The following is a 21,819-nucleotide window of genomic DNA, read 5'->3' on the forward strand; positions in this document are numbered from 1 at the left end:
CAATATTACCTGTTCAATATGCAGCTGAATGATTGATATTCCAGGCAGAGGGCTACCATGTCAGTGGGGTACTTGAGAGAGAGGTATAGTCAATATTATTATTCAAATCTCACCCTTAATTAAAATTGGGCCATGACATTTAAATAAGATATTAGAGCAAGCCAATAGTATCTAGACTGTTTGAACAGGTTTGAACACTTTAATAAATCTCTATATCCCCCAACTAAAATAAAACCAAGAGCCAAAATCTCATGATCTCCTAATTCCATAAGCTGTACTTTTAAAATGAGCACAATTTCTGTTATATACTGTAGTTAGGGTTTTTTGAAGGTGAATTTCGGCTGTACTGGCTCATCAAACAGAAAAGAATAATGAATGTTTTTAAAAGTTTCCCAAACATATCTGCGATCTATCATTGGTGGGTTAAACCAATAGCCACGCCCCAAACTCACCCTATTGGTTGAGTTAGTGTTGCTATGTTGGGCTGGCCGGATGATCAAACCAACAAAGCTATGTTTTGAAAGCAATAGAGACTGTTTATATTTTTGGAGAAATCAGCCAATGAATGTGGTTTACTTGTAGTCTCTGTTTTTTAACATCAAGATCATTACTCAAACTCTTCAACCATACAGTGAATGCTTATAACCCTGCCATCTGCAAGTCATTATTTTTCTAGTAATAGAATCTGGTGCCAAATTACTTGCTCTTGAGAAATTATCAGGTACTGTATGTATATCTTAAAGCTGAATTTCACAACAGCAAGTGATTTTGCACAGGATTTTATTATTAGACTGATAATGACTTGAATAATATCTTTTCACATTTTTCTGTATGGTTGAAGTGTTTCCCCATATCCCTGGGCAGGAATATACTGTTATGTGCTAATTACCTTTCAGGGGTGAAAATCTTTTATTTGTTCATTATTAAATCCATTATGAATAATGTATTTCGGAAACAAAGATAAACTTTGTCTGATCCTTTTCGAAAAAACTCCCAAGGCTCCAGCCAACAGTAGTGTTGTTTGATAAGGCAAAATTTTTACTATTGCTCTTATTTTGAGCTAGGCCTTTGTTGATATTCCTAACCTATGAATATCAACAGACCCTTTTCAGCAGGGGCGTAGCACCAAATTTTGGGCCCTGGGTACAAACCATCTTGCTGGGCCCCTGTACCAAATACCATAGTGATACCAATGGGTGGGGTATTGCATTTTTATCATAAAAACACTTAAAATGTAAACAAAATAAGCCACACTCTGATTAATATATTTTTGTTTCATTGTCAAAAGTACTACTAACTTGCTAAAATATCCTTTATTGTCACAATACCCTTTTTAAAGTGTAGGCTAAGTACAAGTTAATTGCTGATTATTTGTCTGTTTAAAATAAATGCAGACTATAGAATCACAGGGTACACTAACCGCCAAACTATACATTCAGTCTTTGAATTACGTTTTAAAATAAGTCATTTTCAATCATTAAGATGTGCATTAAACTGAGAACAATCCTGTACTTAATGTAAGAGCGTGCGCGGGCTAATTTGCATAACAATGCGGTAAAATAGGCGCTAACGATTTGTGTTTTCGCGGGTGTTAGATTTTGATAATGGAGGGAAATATACAGTGTTTTCATGTAAAGTTCTGACTCTGGGGAGAACTGCAGCAGAAAAGGAGACAAGCTGCGCAGGCTCCGCCTCCGTCTGCTTCTCACTCCGTTATTTACTCAGAAATATTGTTTGCTCGCTATGTAGGGTGTGATACTATAAAGTATTGGTATATTATTCAAATAGAGTACGAACATAAATGTATGCTATTCTACCTGGAGTAGATATTTATGTTAAAACAATGTCAATGCTCGATGATGCATTTGTAGCTCACCTTTCTTTTTAAAAACCTGAGTGAGCAACTGCTTGCCCTCATTTGCCTTTCTCTCTTTAATCTTCTTTTCTTTTCGTTTTTGAGCCCCTGATTTTCCTTTCTTAAGGAAAGACATTACTCTTCCCCTGTCTTCCTAGTTCATATCACGGCTAACTCCAGCTCCTGTCTCATTAACTGATTCACGAATCACCGCAGGTCCGCAGAAGCACCTGACCTGCGGATCGTACCATTTACATTGATTCGAGAGGGGTGGTGGGGCCCTGCACAGCATGAAAATGACTTTTTTATACCAAACCAGTGCCTAACTACAAGTTTAGTTTTGCACAGCAACTTTTTTATTTGTAAATAAATGCTATACAAATGTTAGTGCATGTATATGTATGTATAGAAAACTGACTTCTAAGGGCCCCCCCCTGCCTCGGGCCCTGGGTACTCGGTACCCTTTACCCCCCCAGTCCGACGCCCCTGCTTTTCAGTACTGAAAGAATTAAAGTTTGTTGTGTAAGTCACCCTGCACTATTTATGCTACAAATGTAAATGATACCTCAAATAATAAACAGTGATTGGACAATAAAATAGCTGAAACAAATCTCATATGAAGCCAATAAGCAATGACAATGCACTAAAAAACATTCAGGACACGGCCTAGCAACGCCTTGAGTTTCACATGGCCCAGCATCACTTACATTTTCCTCAGAGAATGCACAAATCTAGCCGTGAGCTGCTGTTTACTAATGTCTGCCCCTGAAACCTGTGGTTTGTCTAATTTCTAGTTAGCCAGGGCTGGTAGCTGATGTGCAATTTTGAGCTATCAGTTGGATTACTCTGCTTGTCTGCTTGAGTCCATTAGTATGAAGGCAGACTGGTGATTTAGCTTATCAACTTGAGCCCAACTCTCCTCTCCTGTCCTTATCACTGTGCTAAACATGCTTTATGCATGCAAAACAGCTGCCAGCATTACTCTGATTGTGGAACCAAATCACATTCAAGAGGCTTAAATGATACCCCCTGTTTTAAAAGCATAAATCACTCAAATTAAACTGCACCTTGAAATGAAATGAGATTATGAGTGAACTTTGCTTTTTTGTAAGAACATTTTAGCCTGGCCCCTTTTACTTAGAATATACACCGATCAGGCATAACATTATGACCTCTGACAGGTGAAGTGAATAACACTGATTATCTCTTCATCATGGCACCTGTTAGTGGGTAGGATATATTAGGCAGCAAGTGAACATTTTGTCCTCAAAGTTAATGTGTTAGAAGCAGGAAAAATGGGCAAGCATAAGGATTTGAGCGAGTTTGACAAGGGCCAAATTGTGATGGCTAGACGACTGGGTTAGAGCATCTCCAAAACTGCAGCTCTTGTGGGGTGTTCCTGGTCTGCAGTGGTCAGTATCTATCAAAAGTGGTCCAAGGAAGGAACAGTGGTGAACCGGCGACAGGGTCATGGGCAGCCAGGGCTCATAGATGCATGTGGGGACCGAAGGCTGGTCCGTGTGGTCCGATCCAACAGACGAGCTGTAGCTCAAATTGCTCAAGAAGTTAATGCTGGTTCTGATAGAAAGGTGTAAGAACACACAGTGCATCGCAGTTTGTTGCGTATGGGGCTGCATAGCCGCAGACCAGTCTGGGTGCTCACGCTAGCCTCTGTCCACCACCGAAAGTGCCAACAGTGGGCACCTGAGCATCAAAACTGGACCACAGAGCAATGAAAGAATCACGTTTTCTTTTACACCACGTGCGTCGCTTACCTGGGAAACACATGGCACCAAGATGCACTATGGGAAGAAGGCAAGCCGGCGGAGGCAGTGTGATGCTTTGGGCAATGTTCTGCTGGGAAACTTTGGGTCCTGCCATCTATGTGGATGTTACTTTGACACGTACCACCTACCTAAGCATTGTTGCAGACCATGAACACCCTTTCGTGGAAATGGTATTCCTTGGTGGCTGTGGCCTCTTTCAGCAGGATAATGCGCCCTTCCACAAAGCAAAAATGGTTCAGGAATGGTTTGAGGCACACAACAACGAGTTTGAGGTGTTGAATTGGCCTCCAAATTCCCCAGATCTCAATCCAATCGAGCAACTGTGGGATGTGCTGAACAAACAAGTCCGATTATGGAGGCCCCACCCCGCAACTTACAGGACTTAAAGGATCTGCTGCTGACATCTTGGTACCAGATAACACAGCACACCTTCAGCGGGTCTAGTGGAGTCCATGCCATGATGGGTCAGGGCTGTTTTGGCAGCAAAAGGGGGCCAACACAATATTAGGAAGGTGGTCACAATGTTATGCCTGATTGGTGTATATTGCAATAGAGTGTGATCAGAAATGTCTATCCAATCACACTGGAGACTGAAATGCAAGGTGTAATGCAATTTTTTTTTTTTTTTTTTTTTTTTTTTTTTTTTTTTGAGTAGCATCTGCTCTTTTTACATTTTTAAAGATGCACTAATATCGAGCTCTAAGCTGCTCTGACATTAGGATATATTATTAGGAACAAAAGGCATGTTATGGTGATTGTTCTCCACATTTCTCCCCGCATTTCAGCAGTGCAGACCGCTTTTCATATATTTCATCAAATATTTATGCATTTCTCTCTGCATGAGGCTTGCTTTTTCTACCATTTTGTGAGCAAAACTTATTTTGCTATCATCTAGAGGCTTGATATATTATACACAAACCAAACTCATTATCCATAAACATCATAAGAAAGACATACATTTCTGGAATGTCAGGTGTCCTGTACATGCTGTTTTTTTTTTTTTTTTTTTTTTTTTTGTTTTTTTTTCAATACTTTATTCGTGTGCTTTGTTGAAATAAATCCATTCAGTTTTGATATGCATTGTGTCAGCATAGAACTATTGTGTTTCATTTGTTCCATTGTTATGGTAATGTTTTCTTCCCTCTTGTCATTGTTGTTTTATCTTACGTCCGTCCCTTTCTGTTTACATGTTTGTTGTCATTGTTTTTTGTTGCGTATATGACAGATGCCCCCACCACACCGTCACCATCCACAACCTCCCCTGCACCCACCCTCCCAGACACTACAGGTCCCTTAGACTCCAAGCATCTCAATTCTGCTGTCACCGGTAACAGAGGTACTGTACAAAACCACTGCCCTTCCTCCTTATCCTCCTCGTCTCCCTCACACACTTCCCTTTCCATCCCTATATCTCTCTTTCTTCTCCCCAACCTGGTTTCTTCTGACTCAAATCTGCAGCTCCAAGGACATCTGGAGAGAAGTGTTTTTGTACCCTACAGTCACTCTTCTGCACCCTTGTGTGTCCTCGTTTAGTTCCTTTCTCCTCCATCCTCCACTCACTTAGGTTCTAACTATGATTTCTAGCATCTCAAATGTGACAGTTTGAGCCCTTTATATGTCTTTATCTTCATTCAACCCATCTTATTAAAAGAATGAATCAACAAAAATGAAAAAAATGTCATTGTTTATTCATGCTAGTGTCAATTCAAACCTGTATGCAATAATTTTTTTTCTATTGGAGAATTTAAGAATCTTTACAGAACAACTTTCCCTTTGCTGACGCTGAAGTTGTTTAGACTCCAGAAATGCAACTGAGCCAGGTTTCACCTTAGTATCACAAAATACCACTCAGGGCTTTATGCTTACTTTTTTCCCCAAGAAGCACATGTGAAAAGTTGAAAAATTTAGGAGAGCAATTAAAACCTTTAGGGGTGCAATAAATAATTTATCAAATAGTACAACTGTAATACACAGACAATACTATTAAAATATATACTGTATATTGAATAATATGTTAATGTTTTGGCGGCTGCTCAATCAAAAAGATAAAATATGCACTCTTACAGACATCTACTGCATAATATAATATAAACACCATAAAGTAAACACTGTTATAATTCATCAGCAGTAGATCTCAAGCAATCTATTGGCATAAACGCATGGTATTAATTGGTAGACCGCATTTTGACTTTGAAACATGCTGCACTACTGCTCGCATTTATTTACTGAAATCATATTCTTTTGAAGTTTAATCACATTAGGCCATATCACAATTCACGTTTTTCCATTCCCAAATTTAAGACCTCTTAAGGCGAGACACCCCAGGTGAATAGAGTAAAAAAAATTAACTAATAGATATCACCATACTACCCCATGTGATTGATTACATTAAAAATTGCAAACATTTTTTGTATTACAAGTTTTCTAAAATGTTATGTTTAAATATGCAAATGAGGTGTTATCTAATTAAATATGTGCTAATTTGCATACATTTCTAGAACAAAAATCTGAATATTGGATGACGTCAGGTTTAAAATTCTCATTTAATTTTTTGGACATATTGAATTCAAAGGTTTTTACAGAGGGAATTTTGGATATCTCTTTTTATCACTCCATAATTCAGAAAATACTATCAACATCCAGAAAAAAAAAATATTTTCACCATTTTTTTAGGAATAAAATGTTGCATAAAATCAGGCAAATTCTATATCAGCATATCCCTCTGTAAAAACCTTCAGAATATAGATAGGAATATAACTGTAAAGTTTGGTAAGTTCTGCTGAAGTGGAGATTTCTGACTCTGAGAAAATATACAATTAAAAGTGTATTTTGGATGTTTTCTTTCCACCAGTCTGAAAAAACACTTTATGAAAAGCAAAAAAGTGCAAAATCTCAAAATTGACAGGTGCCTGAAAAAACAGTGTTTTTGCCTGTAGTGTCTGCCCTTAAAATAATAAAGACGTATACCATAAACCATTTAAGATATTTATTAAGATATTAAGATATACATTTTACAGTATCTATTTTTAGTCGCAAATGTGAGTGTTGAGCCCTGTCACTGGTTCTTGGTCATATATCACAGTGTCAAACAACATATGAGTTTTGGTGGTAAGTAAATGTATGTTAGATGCAACTTTGGTCACCCTCACTGTCCTCTACCCTGACGTTTGTGCATCTTTAGAGGATCTGAACAATGGTTCTCATCAGTTAAGTAGCTAGACACCAAGCCTGTAGGCATATCTGTACCATGTGACGTGTTCTTTAGATCCTTGCAGTGAATGCGGTCTCAGGGGTATCAGGGTCTGTTTTGTTTCTTGTTTATGAACGCTTCAGCTAAATATAGATAGTGTGATTTATAAGGTGTATCTAAAAAATTTTGCAATCCCCGTGGACTCTCCAAAGGGTCGTTTGAATGTCTGCCTATTTTTGTGCCACTTGTGAGGGGTATAGCCCTGTTGATGCAACTTTGAGGGAAGTTTGTGGCTGTGTTTGTATTGTATCATGGTTCTATTCTTCAAAGTGGCTTACTTGGTTAAATTTGAGGATAACACGGACTAAACATGGGATTTTGTGCAGATTAAAGTTTATCCTGCATCAGTATGTTATCAGCAGGCTGACTATTCCTAAGGATATCCAAGTTTTATGCCAGGTTATGATGGAATTATCCTTAAACTGCATTGTGTTTACTACCAGAGTCAACCAGAATGGAATCAGCTATTTGTGAAAAAATACCACACACATGCCTTCTGCTGAAGCAAATTTCTCTCTGAGCTTTTAATGCTGAACGTCTGCAGTGTTAACAGATCTTATTTCTTTAAATGCATTAGCAGCTCATTCTCCTGCCTACGATCAATGGGGGCGTACCAGCGGCGAATTTCTGGCCTCGTCGTTCTGCCAGGCTTAATGGGAATAATAACTCTTCCTCAAAGAAACACGGGGCCCAGACGATGCCATCAGTGCGTCTTCCAGCCCTGTTAAATCTCCCAAATGCGTTTTTATGGCTTGCAAATTAGCTGTGACCTTAAGAAGCTGAAAGGTTGAGTAAAGTACTGGGGATGCTGAGAATTTAAAAATATTTACAGCTCACTTTTCATAATCAGCATGAAAGCGCCCTGCCGTAGACCCCTGCGCTGTTATTGTCCCACAGAGGCACTTTTACAGGGATAATGATTGGTCATGCCTTTTGTCTTTGGACAGGGAGAGGAAAGTGCAGAAATTTATCTGTTTTAGGGAGGGTCTGGGTTTGGGTTCATTAGCCAAGGCCAGAAATGAAAGGGAGCACAACAAAGCACAGCAGTTTTGCAAAATTATTACAAAACTTTTTAAACTTGTCCAGCGTCTGCCAAGAATTACCCGGCTTAATTGGATTTAACTCCAGGACATAAACATTGAAGGGTCTATCGTGGAAGTACTGAAGTTTTTGAAGCTTTGAAATATGTTGGCTTGAAAAAAAAACCCAATTATTTCGAATTATGTCCTATTATTTCCGCTGTAGGTCACTGTGGATTCCACCAAGACCCTTTGTCAAAAGAGACACATGATACATGGCTGGAAACTACTAGCCTCCTGCAAGGAGTCTCGCAGTGTGGAGTGAAACATATGTTTCTTGAAGCGTTGACCAGAAACCTAGCAATTACTCAACATGGCCACACCGCAGGAGCATAATGGGCAGACGTGGGCCTGTCAGTTGTGGCCTGAACACTGCCTCGTTCATGGGCTGTAGTCCCAGTAAGAAGCAAACAAATGAGCAATCCTCAGAGAATCATTTGCAAGTTCCAATTCTTTGTTCTTGGTCTGCAAGCAATGCATGCTGCCTTGGAAAGCTTTGTTCATCCAATTAGTGCTTTACGAGAAGTCTAGAGCCACGTTTTAGTTTCTCAAGTTATTTCATGTGAACACTTGTAGCTGCGTATGTGTGAATCGAAGACGAGGTTTATCGTGATTCAGTGTGATTAAAATGACGAAAAGAGACTTTTTACAGACTGCACATTCATGTTCCAGTAAAAATGACCTTTTCAAAATGACCTTTACTACCTAAACCTAATACAGTTTAAGAGAACTAGGGGGAAAAAACTTTAAAATTAATTTCATATTGTTTCTTAATCCGTTTGACATTTGTTACCCATTTAAAAGAGATTGATAGGATTGTGTTCTCGTTTGGGTAGCAAAACGCAAAAAGTACACAAGCCTGTAATTTTATTATTGAAGCAAAGTCATGGAGAGAAAATGCGGTATATTGTAACATTTTCTTTTAAAGTCTTTTAAATTGCAATATAGAATTATAGGCTAGCAAACATCAACAGTTTTGTTACTTTTTGTCTGAAATTTGAATGAATTTGCCAGTTAATCTCAAATATGTGCTCATATCCATTATTTCCTGTAATAATCAATTAGCACAGTGAATTAATTTTTTGGTAGGTCAGTTATGTGTGATGGCAAAGCGTAAAGGTGGTAAACACCCCCAGGGATGTAGGAACAATCTGAAATGTCGGAGGGACACATTATAAACCTTATCAGCTTGGCTCATGAATATTAATTAGATGACTTAACATTTTGTCCTTGCTAAATAGCTGGTAAGTGACCGCTAGCCATAGTAAATTACCACTTACATAAATGCTTTATTTGGTCTTAAAATCTTTATAGGTGGCTGCAAATTTCTTCCTTGGCACAGCAGCATAACTATAATTATTATTTCCCAAAAAGTGGAGGGGCACACTTTGAAATATCTAAAAGCATTATAATATTTGCAGTGCTCCTGGGCACAATCCATCTCTGCAATTTCTAAAGACATTACTTATCCTGTGTGAATTAACAATAAACATTACAGACAATTACTTTAGAGACATATATCCAGAAAACGAATCCCGAATAGGGTTTTAGAAGTGTAGAGTGAGAATTTCATCTTGGAAAAAATTCATCCTGCTGCTTATTCTCAATAAACGGATTAAAATGATGTTAAACTTCATATCTATGAACATCTTAGAATTATTAATTTAAACTTCAAGAAAGGTGTGTTCCAGGATGAAAAAGCTTTTCCTCAGAGGGGCTGCCAGAGGATACCAGCAAAAAAAAAAAGTCTCTGTTTAAATGGATAAGCCAAAGTTTCAGCTGCCGTGTCCCTGGAGGGTCAGTTAAATATTGAGACAGGAGTCCTTAGCGCCCCTCTTTTCTCTCCTTTCTGAAAATGACACAACACAGGAGGAATTAAAATGTAATGCAAAGGTCTTTTTCCTCAGTCACACAGCACGGTTATTGATGATCTGTCACATTAAGTCATGTCGAGGGAAGACTTATGGTAACAATTTAAAATATAACAGGAAAGGAAAAAAGAAAAATCATTAAACTCTGCCACCGAATATGAATTACGAATAAGACTCTCTTCATTCATTTAGTTTCTGTGGAAAGGAGACACTTTAAGTAATCCTCTGGAAGCCTTGAGCTGCTTTAATTTGCCGAAATGAACACTCTCGCCCAGCATTCACTGCAGATCAAATTTGAAGCATGACGGCCTAATTATGAATGTTCCAGTGTAACGTCTCCAAATCATTCAGTATCTTGCCTGCTTGTGCCTCTCGGTGGAGAACACCTGTATTTGTTTTCTTTTCACCCTATTTGGGTTCAATCATTCTGTCTCTCTCCAGACATACTTTTTTTAACCACAATTAGAAGCTGTAATTTGTTTTGAAAATCTAATTAAACCATGCTGACCAACTCAGCAGTCACCTTTGCCCCCGTTTGGCTTAAGATCAACTCTCAAGAGCATTCGGTATGTAAATCAGCCCTCTAAAGACTCACGGGTCATTTAAGAGGCTGCTGTGCTGGGCAAAGGGATGTGAAAGATGGCCAACAAGCATTTAGCCTTTTTTTTCCCTTTCTGCGTGGATGGTGAATGAATGGAATGGTTGATTTGGATGTTTAATGTTTAACATTTATTTCCTAGATTGGGCTCCCATGAGGGCCACAACTTGAATACAAAAGCCTCCATTTCTTCCTAGTAACAGTTTTCCATTAGACACAATTGTCAAATGTTCTATCTCAGCAGAAAATGGGGAATAATTGACTTATTAAACAGTGCATTAGGCCATTATTTATCTTTATTTATTTATTTACGGAGTCCTAGAGACCTCTAATATGATTTAATTGGCTGGCTTTTACTGCTTCCAATGTGTTATGAAGAGAAGTGAGAGAATAAGAACTATAGGATCTCTAAGTGAGGCAGAATATTCGTATCCCCTCCTAGACAGAAAAGACACTATAATGCCCATTAACTGGGAAATCAGCCAAAGCTATGCTTTTAGATTGTTTAAGAGACTGTAAAATTCTTATAAAATACTTATAGGATGTTTTATTGACCTGTTTCTGGGGCTTGTGGGTATCAAAAAGGTCTATAATACCTAGAGAAAGCCATTCGTTAGCATTCCCATTTATCTCAGCGGCAGTTTCTCAGCTCATGTAGATTTTTGAATGGTCATCAATGGAGATAAATGCTTTTTACCCACCGAACGAGCAAAAAACCCTCTCCAGATTTTCATATAGAGTGCAGTATGTTTACCATGAGATACATTGTTCCTCTGTGTCTTTATTTACACTTATTTTATATGCCATTTTTAAACTTTTCTATGCATTTCTGTGCCAATGGCATCACCAAATGGAACTGCAAAAATAATGACTTCACTCTCCCGCTTTTGTTGGATGTTTAAACAGATAGTCCCATCCAAAACTCACACCACAGGTGGAGACAATGTACCTGTAAATTACTTTTAGTCATCACTGCATATTAAGTTAAATAGGAAGTATTTTAACAAAAAAAAAAAAACTCTAAAATATTAAAATATATAAGTAAACCTTTTTCTGAGCCTTAAATTTGTAAGTAACCCATTTAAATGTGGAAGTTGCAGATGTTCTCAGACACTGAGGACTAATGTTGATGTATGGTAAACAGCTTAATATCCAGCCGAGTTTCTAATCAAGTCTAATGAGCTCACACTTAAACTCATAATTTGGTTAATAACGGCATCTTTCCATTCCACTGCATTTTACAATTTATGCGTAATTTGGTTTGCTTCTGGTTGATTGTGGTGGAACATTTAAATCCAAGAGTCAGAGCAAATCATGCATATAGCAATCAAACATAAATGCCATTGAATAGCTTGTGCTGGATTTTCATATTAGGTGATTTATTGGGAGGTTTCCATTCAATTTGCTTTCCGCATAGACCTGTACTTTAAACGAGGTTGGTGTTTTGATATGTTACAATTCTTTCGCTAGGCCAACCATCTCTCTTCACCTTTCAATTTGGAAGCACATCAGCAGTCGCCCAGTAAATGTTAATTTCCAGTATTCGATTGTACCATGAAGGTGAAGCTTTCCAGTTCAGCACTTTCTCTGTTATTGTCCTTCAATAGCCCATTGATGTAAAGAAGATCACCGAAGCGTTAACGTTCGTTTTCCTTCATCCGTTTTACACTTAGCCCACGCTCACCGTCGCCCTTTAAGGCATTTATACAAATATCTCCAAGATTACGGAAACAATAATCTCCTAGACAGCATGTGCCATTCCTTCTGAATTAGCATGTGGAGTTAATGGTAACGCTCACCTTGAAATGTCATCCCGACAAGAGCGCAACATGGCCGCCCCTGCTGCTCCTGCACCCCCGAGGCCTCTTCTTAACCCCCTACCATGTGGATTTGTTAAAAGAGTGTTTCCTGCATGTTTCTCCTCTGAAACTCTTTCCTTTAAGAATTCATGTGACTGTAGGGGTTTGTGCAGTGGGTGCGTTTTCAGCGTTGTTTAGCCACAGCTGGATTGAAATCCTCTTCTCAGATGTGTCGCTGGTGTGAGCGGTGTGGTTTCACTGCTGTTAATTTGTTACATTTGCCAGAGCCACACAATGCAGGGGCCAGGGGAAAAAAATTCTGAATATTAAAATAGGAATGTGTGTGCGGTGCTTCAATATTAAATCATAAGGGAAGGACTGTGGCAGGCCTTATTAAAAGATAATGTGTGCAAGGGGAGAGGAAACATATCACTTCTCTGTTGGTGGATCTCGCTATGTTATGCATGTCTATGGACAAACGCTCTGACGAGTTAAAAATAAAAAAGAAAGAAAAAGAAAGTCAAGTGTAGGGTCTCTAAAGGAAAATCTGTGGTGTTTTTTTTCTCCCCTTTTTCCATGTTCTCTTAGAATTTATGCTAGCAAGTGAGTTTTTGGCTAAAAACTTTAAAATGGTCAGTTCTGTTACCGTCAAACTCTGTTACCAAGGTAGAGTAACAATGTTACAGTATGTAACAGAATTGACAGTAACAGAGTTGACAAACAATACTATAAAGAAGTCAGTTTTGTCATTAAATGTAAAAAAATAAATAAATAAATAAAAATAAAATAACTTGAATTAAAATTGAATATGTTTTTCAATAAGATACTGGAAAGAATTTATGTTAGTAAACATTTTTTTTCCTTATTTTTATTTTTTTATTTTTCTCCAATTAAATAATCATTCATTTATATATCAGACAAACCGTAAAAGTTAAAAAGTAAACTGACCCTAGTGGATTTTGATCACAACAAAAAATGCAATTTTATAATCAATTTGCATGAATATGGTTTGAAAAATATAGTGGTTTCCAGAAATGAAACCTTTGTGTTATTTTCTTATATTAGATGGTGGTTAAAATTTCTTAAATAAATAAATTAATTTCCTGTTTTTTCAGCTTTTTTTGCCAATATTATCTTGTTATTGTGAATATAATATGTATACTTTTGTCTTTTGTTACAAAAAAAAATATGCTAGGTATACCAAAATATGATACAGGTTGTACAAACCATAAAGTTTATCATAAATATGATTTATTACAAGTTACAAATGTACTGTGCAAAATTCTTAGGCACATCAGTGTTTTCACCCCCCAAAAACTGGTTTTAAGCCAGTTATTTATATATTTTGCTGTAGTGTGTCAGTAGGAAGCATCAGTTTACACTTCCATACATTAATTTTGTCATTAATTGTAATAATCCAGTAACATTTTTGAATGCACAAGGAGTTTGACAAAAGCCGGTCCTCCACATGGAGATCTGATCTCACCATCATCAAATCCGTCTGTGATTACATGAAGAAACAGATGAAACTGAGGAAAGCTAAATCCAGGAGAACTGTGGCCGTGTCTCCAAGACACTTAAAGAAATCGACCTGGAAAGATACAGTACTGTGAAGAGTTTTAGGCACTTGTGTAAAAATGCTGTAAAGTGAGGATGCTTTCAAAAATACTGTCATAAATAGATTTTATTTATCAATTAACTTCTATTAACTAAATCAAATCAATATTTGGTGTGACCGCCCTTTGCGTTTAAAACAGCTTTTTGTGAAGGTACACTTGCACATTGTTTTTCAGGTAGCTTTGCTGGAAGGTTTCTTTAAGCATCTTGGAGACACGGCCACAGTTCTTCTGGATTTAGTTTGTCTCAGTTTCTTCATGTAATCACAGACAGATTCAATGATGGTGAGATCTGATCTCTGTGTGGAGTGCTGGCTGTTGTCAGACTTATTGTTCATTCAAAAATCTCACTGGTTTATTACAATTAATGGCAAAATGAATATTTGGAAATGTAAACTGATATTTCCTACTGACACACTACAGCAAAAGATATAAATAACTGGCTTAAAACCCTTTTTTGGGGGTGAAAATATGTGCCTAAGACTTTTGCACAGAACTGTGTATATATATATATATTATATATATTATATATATAAGTTTGCACCCTAAAAATGTCTTTTAAAAAGAGTCATTATTTGAAAATTATTATAAAATTCTATAAAAAGTTGACCCTAGGAAAGCGTAAGGGCAGAAGCTGTACACCACTCTTGTTTTTGCTTTGACTAATGAAATGAACTATGTAACTCCTTCTCCCTAACTGTAGAAATTATCCTTAATATAGTTAGAGATTACCAGGCCTCTCACTGTCAGTGGACTCACCCTGGGACGGCACTCAGCATGGCAACCCCACTGCGCGTTGATAAAAATAGAGTGAGGACAGAGAAGGGCTAATTATCACAACACTAAGGGGATGTACTTGAGATTCACAGTCTAATGTTCAGGGACAAAAGTGTCTGAACACATACCAGTACAGAGAGAATTTTTCTTGTTACTTTGCTACTTTGCTTACTCTACCATTTTGGTAGAAAAAGGGTGAAGCCGAGGCCGTTTGATAGCCGAACTAAAGTCACACACACCTGCTGTGAAATACTTTTTGGGACTTAAGTTTGATTTATTGATGTCATAAAAATTGAGAGAGTTTAATACCACAGCCTTTCACTGTTGGAAATTCAGAAACATGTGCCTGTCAGATACGAGGAACCGTTCCACATTTCATATTTCAGCGAGCCGCTAAAAGGGTGATAGAGATCTGCACATATTTTGTTTTTTTATTGTGATTGATTGTCACGGGGAAGTCAGATGCAGCTTGTAGGTTTTTATACTCCTCCTGTAAACACAACAAAGAGAAGAAATGCTATTATTGAGAGGGAGAGAGAGAGAGAGACTGTGAGATGTCAATCAGAGGGATGGAGCCGACGTCGATCCGAGGTAGGATTCTCCATTACTGAAATGAGAGCTGATGGACTGTTTGAATGGCTCTCTGGCCCTGAGTTTATCCCGGCTTTGTGCGGCTGATACAGTAATTGCAGGCAGTGATTAGGAAGCTCCCGCAGCACAAAGCACAGCCCGGATTAAACGCACACACTGTGGCAGATGCAACGCATGCTGTCAATTATAATATACCACTCCAAATGGCACTAAGCGGGGAAATAATAAAGAACCACAGCTCGCAGAGAGAAAGGAGATGGGCCCATCTTATAAATTAACAAAGGTCGAAATGAAGTCGCCCACAATTTGAACAGCAGGTCTTGTCCTCTACAAAGAGCTTTACTCTAATCTACACCCTTAAAAAAAGGTTCTTTATTCGGTCCATGGAAACTTTTCAACGCACAAAAAGTTCTAAAGTTGTAGTGGAAAAAGGTTCTTTATATTATTAAAATGTTCTTCACACCAAGGAACGACACATCATTCCACTAGGAGATTTGTTCCTAGAGCATCAGTGACCCCGTTGAAAGGACTTTTGACCATGTTGCGTATGTTTGGAAAACACTGTTTGTGTTACGGCTCATGTCTTCCTCTTTACTTTCATTCCGTGCATGCATAAAACCCTGTCAAACCCCCATATGGCTCGACCTGTCAGTTCAGAGAGACTTTCTACTCCTTGACCAGCCCTAACTATAGTTGAGCAGACAGGAGAGGGCTGAAGCTTTAGTCCAAACTATCTGTTGTCAACCTTCTGATATTTTGAAAGGTAAAAGTAACAAGAAAGGTTACAAGGTTTACTCTCTCGCTCTCTTACAGATCCTAATGCCCAGAAAAATGTGCCAGATCACGCTCTAATCGGTGGAGTAGTCGCTGTTGTCGTTTTCGCCACTTTGTGCTTAATTATTGTATTGGGACGCTACCTGGCACGGCATAAAGGTAAGATTTTCCTTTACTGTCTGTAAAATCTAGATAAAAATACATCATTTACAGTAGGCATCAAATTCCTGAGACCACATGTGATTCAAAACCTGCAAATAAACAATTTTAGTCACGTGGCTTATTGCTTTCAATAATAATTTTTAATTAATATTTCACAATAATATCTTAATCAACTTTTGACTGGTAGTGCATAAAAATTACTAGCATTGTCACAAGTGGTCTCATACTTTTGGACCCCAGTTCATATATATAGTTATGTTAAAATTTCTGTTTCTCGAAAATATCACTTCTTCTTTTCGGTGACACTTTATTTTTCAGTCCTTGTTACATGTATTTACTGTAGTATATAAATAAGTATTCTATGTAGTATTCTAAATATAAAGTATGCATAATTACATGAAACTAACCCTAACCCTATAGTAAGTACACACACAGTAGTTAATTATTATTACTCAGTACTTAAAGGATTAGTTCACTTCTGAATGAAAATTTCCTGATAATTTACTCACCCCCACATCATCCAAGATGTTCATGTCTTTCTTTCTTTAGTCAAGAAGAAATTAAGATTTTTGAGGAAAACATTCCAGGATTTTTCTCCATATAGTGGACTTCACTGGGGTACAACGGGTTGAAGGTCCAAACTGCAGTTTTAGTGCAGCTTTAAAGGGCTCTACATGATTCCAGATGAAGAATAAGGTCTTATCTAGTGAAACAATTGGTCATTTAACCACAAATGCTCTTCTGGCACTAGCTCTGCTATCCGCACGCATGACGTAATCACATTACAAAGGTCATGCGTGATGTAGGCGGAAGTACTGATCCAGTGTCTACAAAGCGAACGTGCAAAAATTAAGCCAAACGCCCTTTACAAGAAAGAAAAAAGTTAAAACGACGACGTTTAAATCGCGTGACGTAGATTTCCTTCTGTCACACGTGACCTTTCAACATAATGTGTGGCGCATCGCAGAGCAGTGCAAGACAAGTCTTTGTGGTTAAAAAGTATATACATTTTTTTTTTTTTTTAAATGACGGATTGTTTCACTAGATAAGTCTCATATTCCTCAGCTGGGATCGTGTAAAGCCCTTTGAAGCTGCATTGGACCTTCAACCCATTATACCCAACTGAAATCCACTACATGGAGAAAAATCCTTTCTTTTTAACTGAAAGAAAGAAAGACATGAACATCTTGGATGACATGAGGATGAGTAAATTATCAGGAAATTTACATTCAGAAGTGAAATAATCCTTTAAATGTATGATTACACTGTAACATGGACACCTTTTAATAAAGTGTAACCTATTTTTCTTATATGAACTTGCCGTTTTGAGGTTTCCAACACTTCCAAAATTTTTTTTTATCAGAGTCCACAAAAATAGGTATTGTAAAGTTTCAGTGACATTTAAAAAAAAAAACACATTGTTTTTTAAATCAAGACCTTGCGTATGTGTGTGTGTGGTTTTTTTCAGGCACATATTTGACAAATGAGGCCAAAGGAGCAGATGATGCCCCGGACGCAGACACAGCCATCATCAATGCCGACGGCAACCACGCACACGCAGAAGAAAAGAAAGAGTATTTCATTTAGACTGCAAGTGGCACTGCGCTCCTCTCTCTCCTCTCATTCCTTCCCTCCTTCCCTGCACCGTGTAGGAACTTCTTCAGACAGCAGCGGAAGCTTCTTCTCACACTTCTTTTCCGTTCTGTTTGTTGTTGTTTTTGTTTTGTTTTTTCATTTCAGTTTGGTTTTCTTTTGCCTTTTTCGATAACAGCTCACCTGCTACTTTTTACGAGCAACTTATTTGCTGAAGATGTCACCTTTTGTAATCATTACATAGCTGTAAAACACCCCCAAAGTAGTCCAAAAATGTCTAAATTTCCAAATATGGAAAAAAAAAAAAAAGAAAGAAAATTGTCTGCAGCCATCCTTCAGTAAGGACTCGCCATCATCCTCTCACAGTGCCTAAATATACAGATGTCCGCTGAATTTCAGTCAATGCCTTCATGTTTGTCAGGCCTCTGATTGGTTGCTTGCTTTTTATCTTCAGCGTTATGATTTTTGAAAAAATGTTTTGTAGTCTGTTATTGTTTTAATTCATTTTTACTTTTATTTTGGTTGTGATTCATGCTGAATCCATTTATTGTGATGTTTCTCCCAAAAAAAATGATGTACAGTAGTAAAAATATACTCAGACTTGAAGTGAGGGAGGTTCCCTTTTTATTCTACAAATTTTTAGGTGTTAATAATGTTATCGGTACGTAGAGACTCTCCATTCTCCAAATGATCATTACATGATGTGAAACTGACAGCTCACACTATGGCTAAAATCAGTATTTTGTACTTGAACTGTAGATATCGAATACGTAAATGAATAGCTCCGCAGAAGGTCTCAGTGTGTTCCACCGAAAATCACCTTGTGTTTTTGAATTAGGATAAGCAGTTAGGTTAACCAGCGCTGGTTACCAAATAAACCATAGCGGGTTAGTGAATTAGCAACCAAGCAAAGAAAGAAAGAAGAAGCCCAAGTTGTATATGTTTGTGTAGTATGATGATGATGCATCTCCATTGCTTGGTTCTTATGACACTCGGTTCTTCACCAGTCTGTGTGTTCCTACACTGATCGGCCGTCCCATAACAACAGATCCACGGTCGAGGTGAGAACCATCCGTACGCCATCCTTCAGCTGTTTACACAACCGTTGTGCCGAACACAAGAGATCTCATAACACAGAAAGCGATACTTTAAAAGGAACAAAAATAACTAAAGCGCAACTTTCAATGTTCTTAAACCTTCACGTCATTGGTCAGATCAATATACAGCCCATGAAAGATCCCAAAAAACTTTTTATGCAAACCCGAGCGCTACACATACGTTATAATTACATTAAGAGAACGTTGCAGATGTGCAACATTCACCCACCTGCTCATTCCACAGCGTGAGGTTTAGTCCAAACAAAAATAAGCACAAAACGACTCGCATCGATTCATGAATGAGGTCTAATGCAACAATCATGAAGTAAAAATTTTCATTACCCAAACTGGACTTCAGTACACTAAAGTCATGGATTATGTTAATGGTTGGAAGTGTTTTTGAAATGAAAGTATCTTTTTTCTGTTCTTTTGTTGATTTCTATGATGAATAGACAACCTTGCTAAGGCTGTATAATATATCTGCTAAATGTGGTAACTAGTGAAAATTGTTGTTAGACTTTGGGATCCCTAAATCCATCAAGTTTGTATATTAGCTGATCTAAATATTGGTGGGGAAATTTTTTTTTTTTTTTTTTCATTTGTTATTAAAAGATTCTTCACAACTTCATAACCTTTGCTTTAGCTCAAGGCATGTATATACTGTATAAGTATCACATTTTGGGAAAACATTTTTGAAAGTTTTTTTTTTTTAGTTCGACTGTAAATTATTTAATTTTGCTTAATTGAAAACCACTCAATGAGTATGACGCAATTGTGACAGCAATGGGATACTTGTTAAAACGGCAAAGCTATGTATTTGTTGAATGGGAGACTTGTAGAATTTAAAACACTTTCTTGTTCTTTCTTGTAAATGATGACGATTATCGTTCATACTTGGCTACCAGCATTGCTTTCACAGTCTGTCTCCGTTCTCACACAGTAAAGATATCAGTCAAGCTTTACATTTTGATAGTCATATCTCGAAAACATCTTTTCATTTTAGTCCTAAGCACCACAATAACACATATCACTTCCATATACAAGTATGTTACTCAAATGTAATTGTCCTGTCACATGTATCCCTAATATGTGTGAATATATTAATGGATAGGAATATGGTATCCTTTGACAGAGCCAATGGGCTGTGTGTTATCAGTCAGATTACATACTACTTAAGGCCAAACCGTTTATCAGTGCACAAAAAAAAAAAAAAAAAAAATCAATTTAAGCCTTATGAAATGAAACAACCGCTCATGTGCTGACATGCTACTCAAGCCACGATTACCTTTAATTTATTTCTCTTTTCTTGCTACTTTCTTTCTCTGTGGATTGGCTCAATGCCATCTGTCTGGCATAATAACTGCTAACAATGTTTGGTACTTGTCTGTCTGATTGTGACAATGACCTAATGCTGCCTTTATGGTCAGTAAATCACATGCAATTATCAAGAAAATATATTCACTTGCTCAGATTTTGACCCGTTACAGAACATAACCTTTCTAAGAACAAATAAATCAGCTTCTTTTATCACCATAATTGCCTTTGTGTTTGTAGTGGGAGCTTCATGTTGTTTTGTCACTTCAGCTCTTACTGAATCTTGTCTAATTGAAGACTGGTTGTTTCCTTTCCTTCAAACTTGCCTTTATACATTGCATGTTATATTTGCCACCTCATATTCATGTTTTACTGCACCAGAATGCATTTCAAGTTTGATATTTTTTTGTTCAGGTAGTGATTACAATGGAATTTATGAAGGGGTTCAAAGCTAAAACGACAGCCTAAAACTTTTGGTTGAAACCCTTTATTCAGTAAATCAGAGACAATTTGCCATTTTAGTCCCCAGTTAATTTACTTTAGATGGTGTGGAAAGACTAGTAAAGACTGCAAGTGATTATTGAAATACAGACCACTGTTCTGCTCCAAAACACAAAGTACTTAACATGCTCCCAGTGCAAAATAAGCTTAATATTGCATTAAATAGTGAAAAGTATTGAAATTAAATCAAAACTTATTCTTTTATTAAATATTTGTTTGTGCTAGTGGGTGTAATGCTTATAAAGTATCATGTCATTAGCTTATTAGCAACATGCTAACTGCAAACTCATCTGAATGGCTACCAGTGTGGAGTGTTCCAAATTGGTCACTACATTACAGTTAGGATGCTGCCTATGGCCGTGTCCACCAAAGCGTTTTTAGCCAGCTGAAAACGCTAGGCACTCTGCCTAAAACGCCCGTCTGTGAGCGCTTGAGAGCGCTTCTGCAGCAAAGCTTTTTTTACGCTTTGTTGCTATGATACGGAATAAAAGTTGGCCAGTGTTGCATTTGTCCCGCCCCTCCTTCACTCTGATTGGACGGCTGGCTAAAAAATGACAGTGATGAGCGAAGCGTTTTACTCAAAGTTGAACATTCTTCAACTCGAGGCGACCAGTAAAAAACGCCGAGCTCTCAGCGCTTGAGCGTGAAAAAGACGCTCAGCGACGCTCTCGGCGTTTAAAAAACATGGCATTCCCATTGAAAATAATTGAAAAAGTATGCTAGCAGCTGGAAAAAATGCTCTGGTGGACACACACTAGGTTCATGTTTTGTCAGTCATAAACCTTTTTGGAGTCTGCAATTCATATACAACTGTTATGTCACTGTGTTTTGGAAACAGACTGAACATTATAATCTGATAAAAAAGGTTCCATATGTTCATATAAAATGGACCTGGCTTGTTTCTCATCCTGACAAACTATTAAAATACAGACTATACCAATTAGCAGGCTTATTTGAATCTATCAAAAGGCAGAAATCTTACCTAAGAACCAACAGTCTAAAAATGCTCCATATGTGATCACAGGGATATGTGGAAATGGAAAAATGCACTCATAGACCTTTTATTTACTGAAAAGATTTGGTTCAGTATCATACACTGAAATAAAAGCATTAGTGCATCTAGCAAAGATTATTTTTAAACAAACCAGCCAGTTT

General features: G+C 37.5%; 1 protein-coding gene across 1 annotated transcript in view; it reads left to right on the plus strand.

Moving 5' to 3' along the window:
* cadm2a (cell adhesion molecule 2a) overlaps nt 1–19,413 on the plus strand; it is a 42,546-nt gene extending 23,133 nt beyond the window's left edge. The window contains exons 7-8 of the mRNA XM_067397982.1: nt 16,037–16,156; nt 17,628–19,413. Of these exons, the coding sequence (XP_067254083.1) occupies nt 16,037–16,156; nt 17,628–17,746 (239 nt within the window). The 3' untranslated portion in view covers nt 17,747–19,413. The remainder of the gene's footprint in view (nt 1–16,036; nt 16,157–17,627) is intronic.
* The last annotated feature ends 2,406 nt before the right edge of the window (nt 19,414–21,819 follow it).

This window comes from Chanodichthys erythropterus, chromosome 10 (assembly GCF_024489055.1).
Source record: "Chanodichthys erythropterus isolate Z2021 chromosome 10, ASM2448905v1, whole genome shotgun sequence".
Classification (NCBI taxonomy): domain Eukaryota; kingdom Metazoa; phylum Chordata; class Actinopteri; order Cypriniformes; family Xenocyprididae; genus Chanodichthys; species Chanodichthys erythropterus.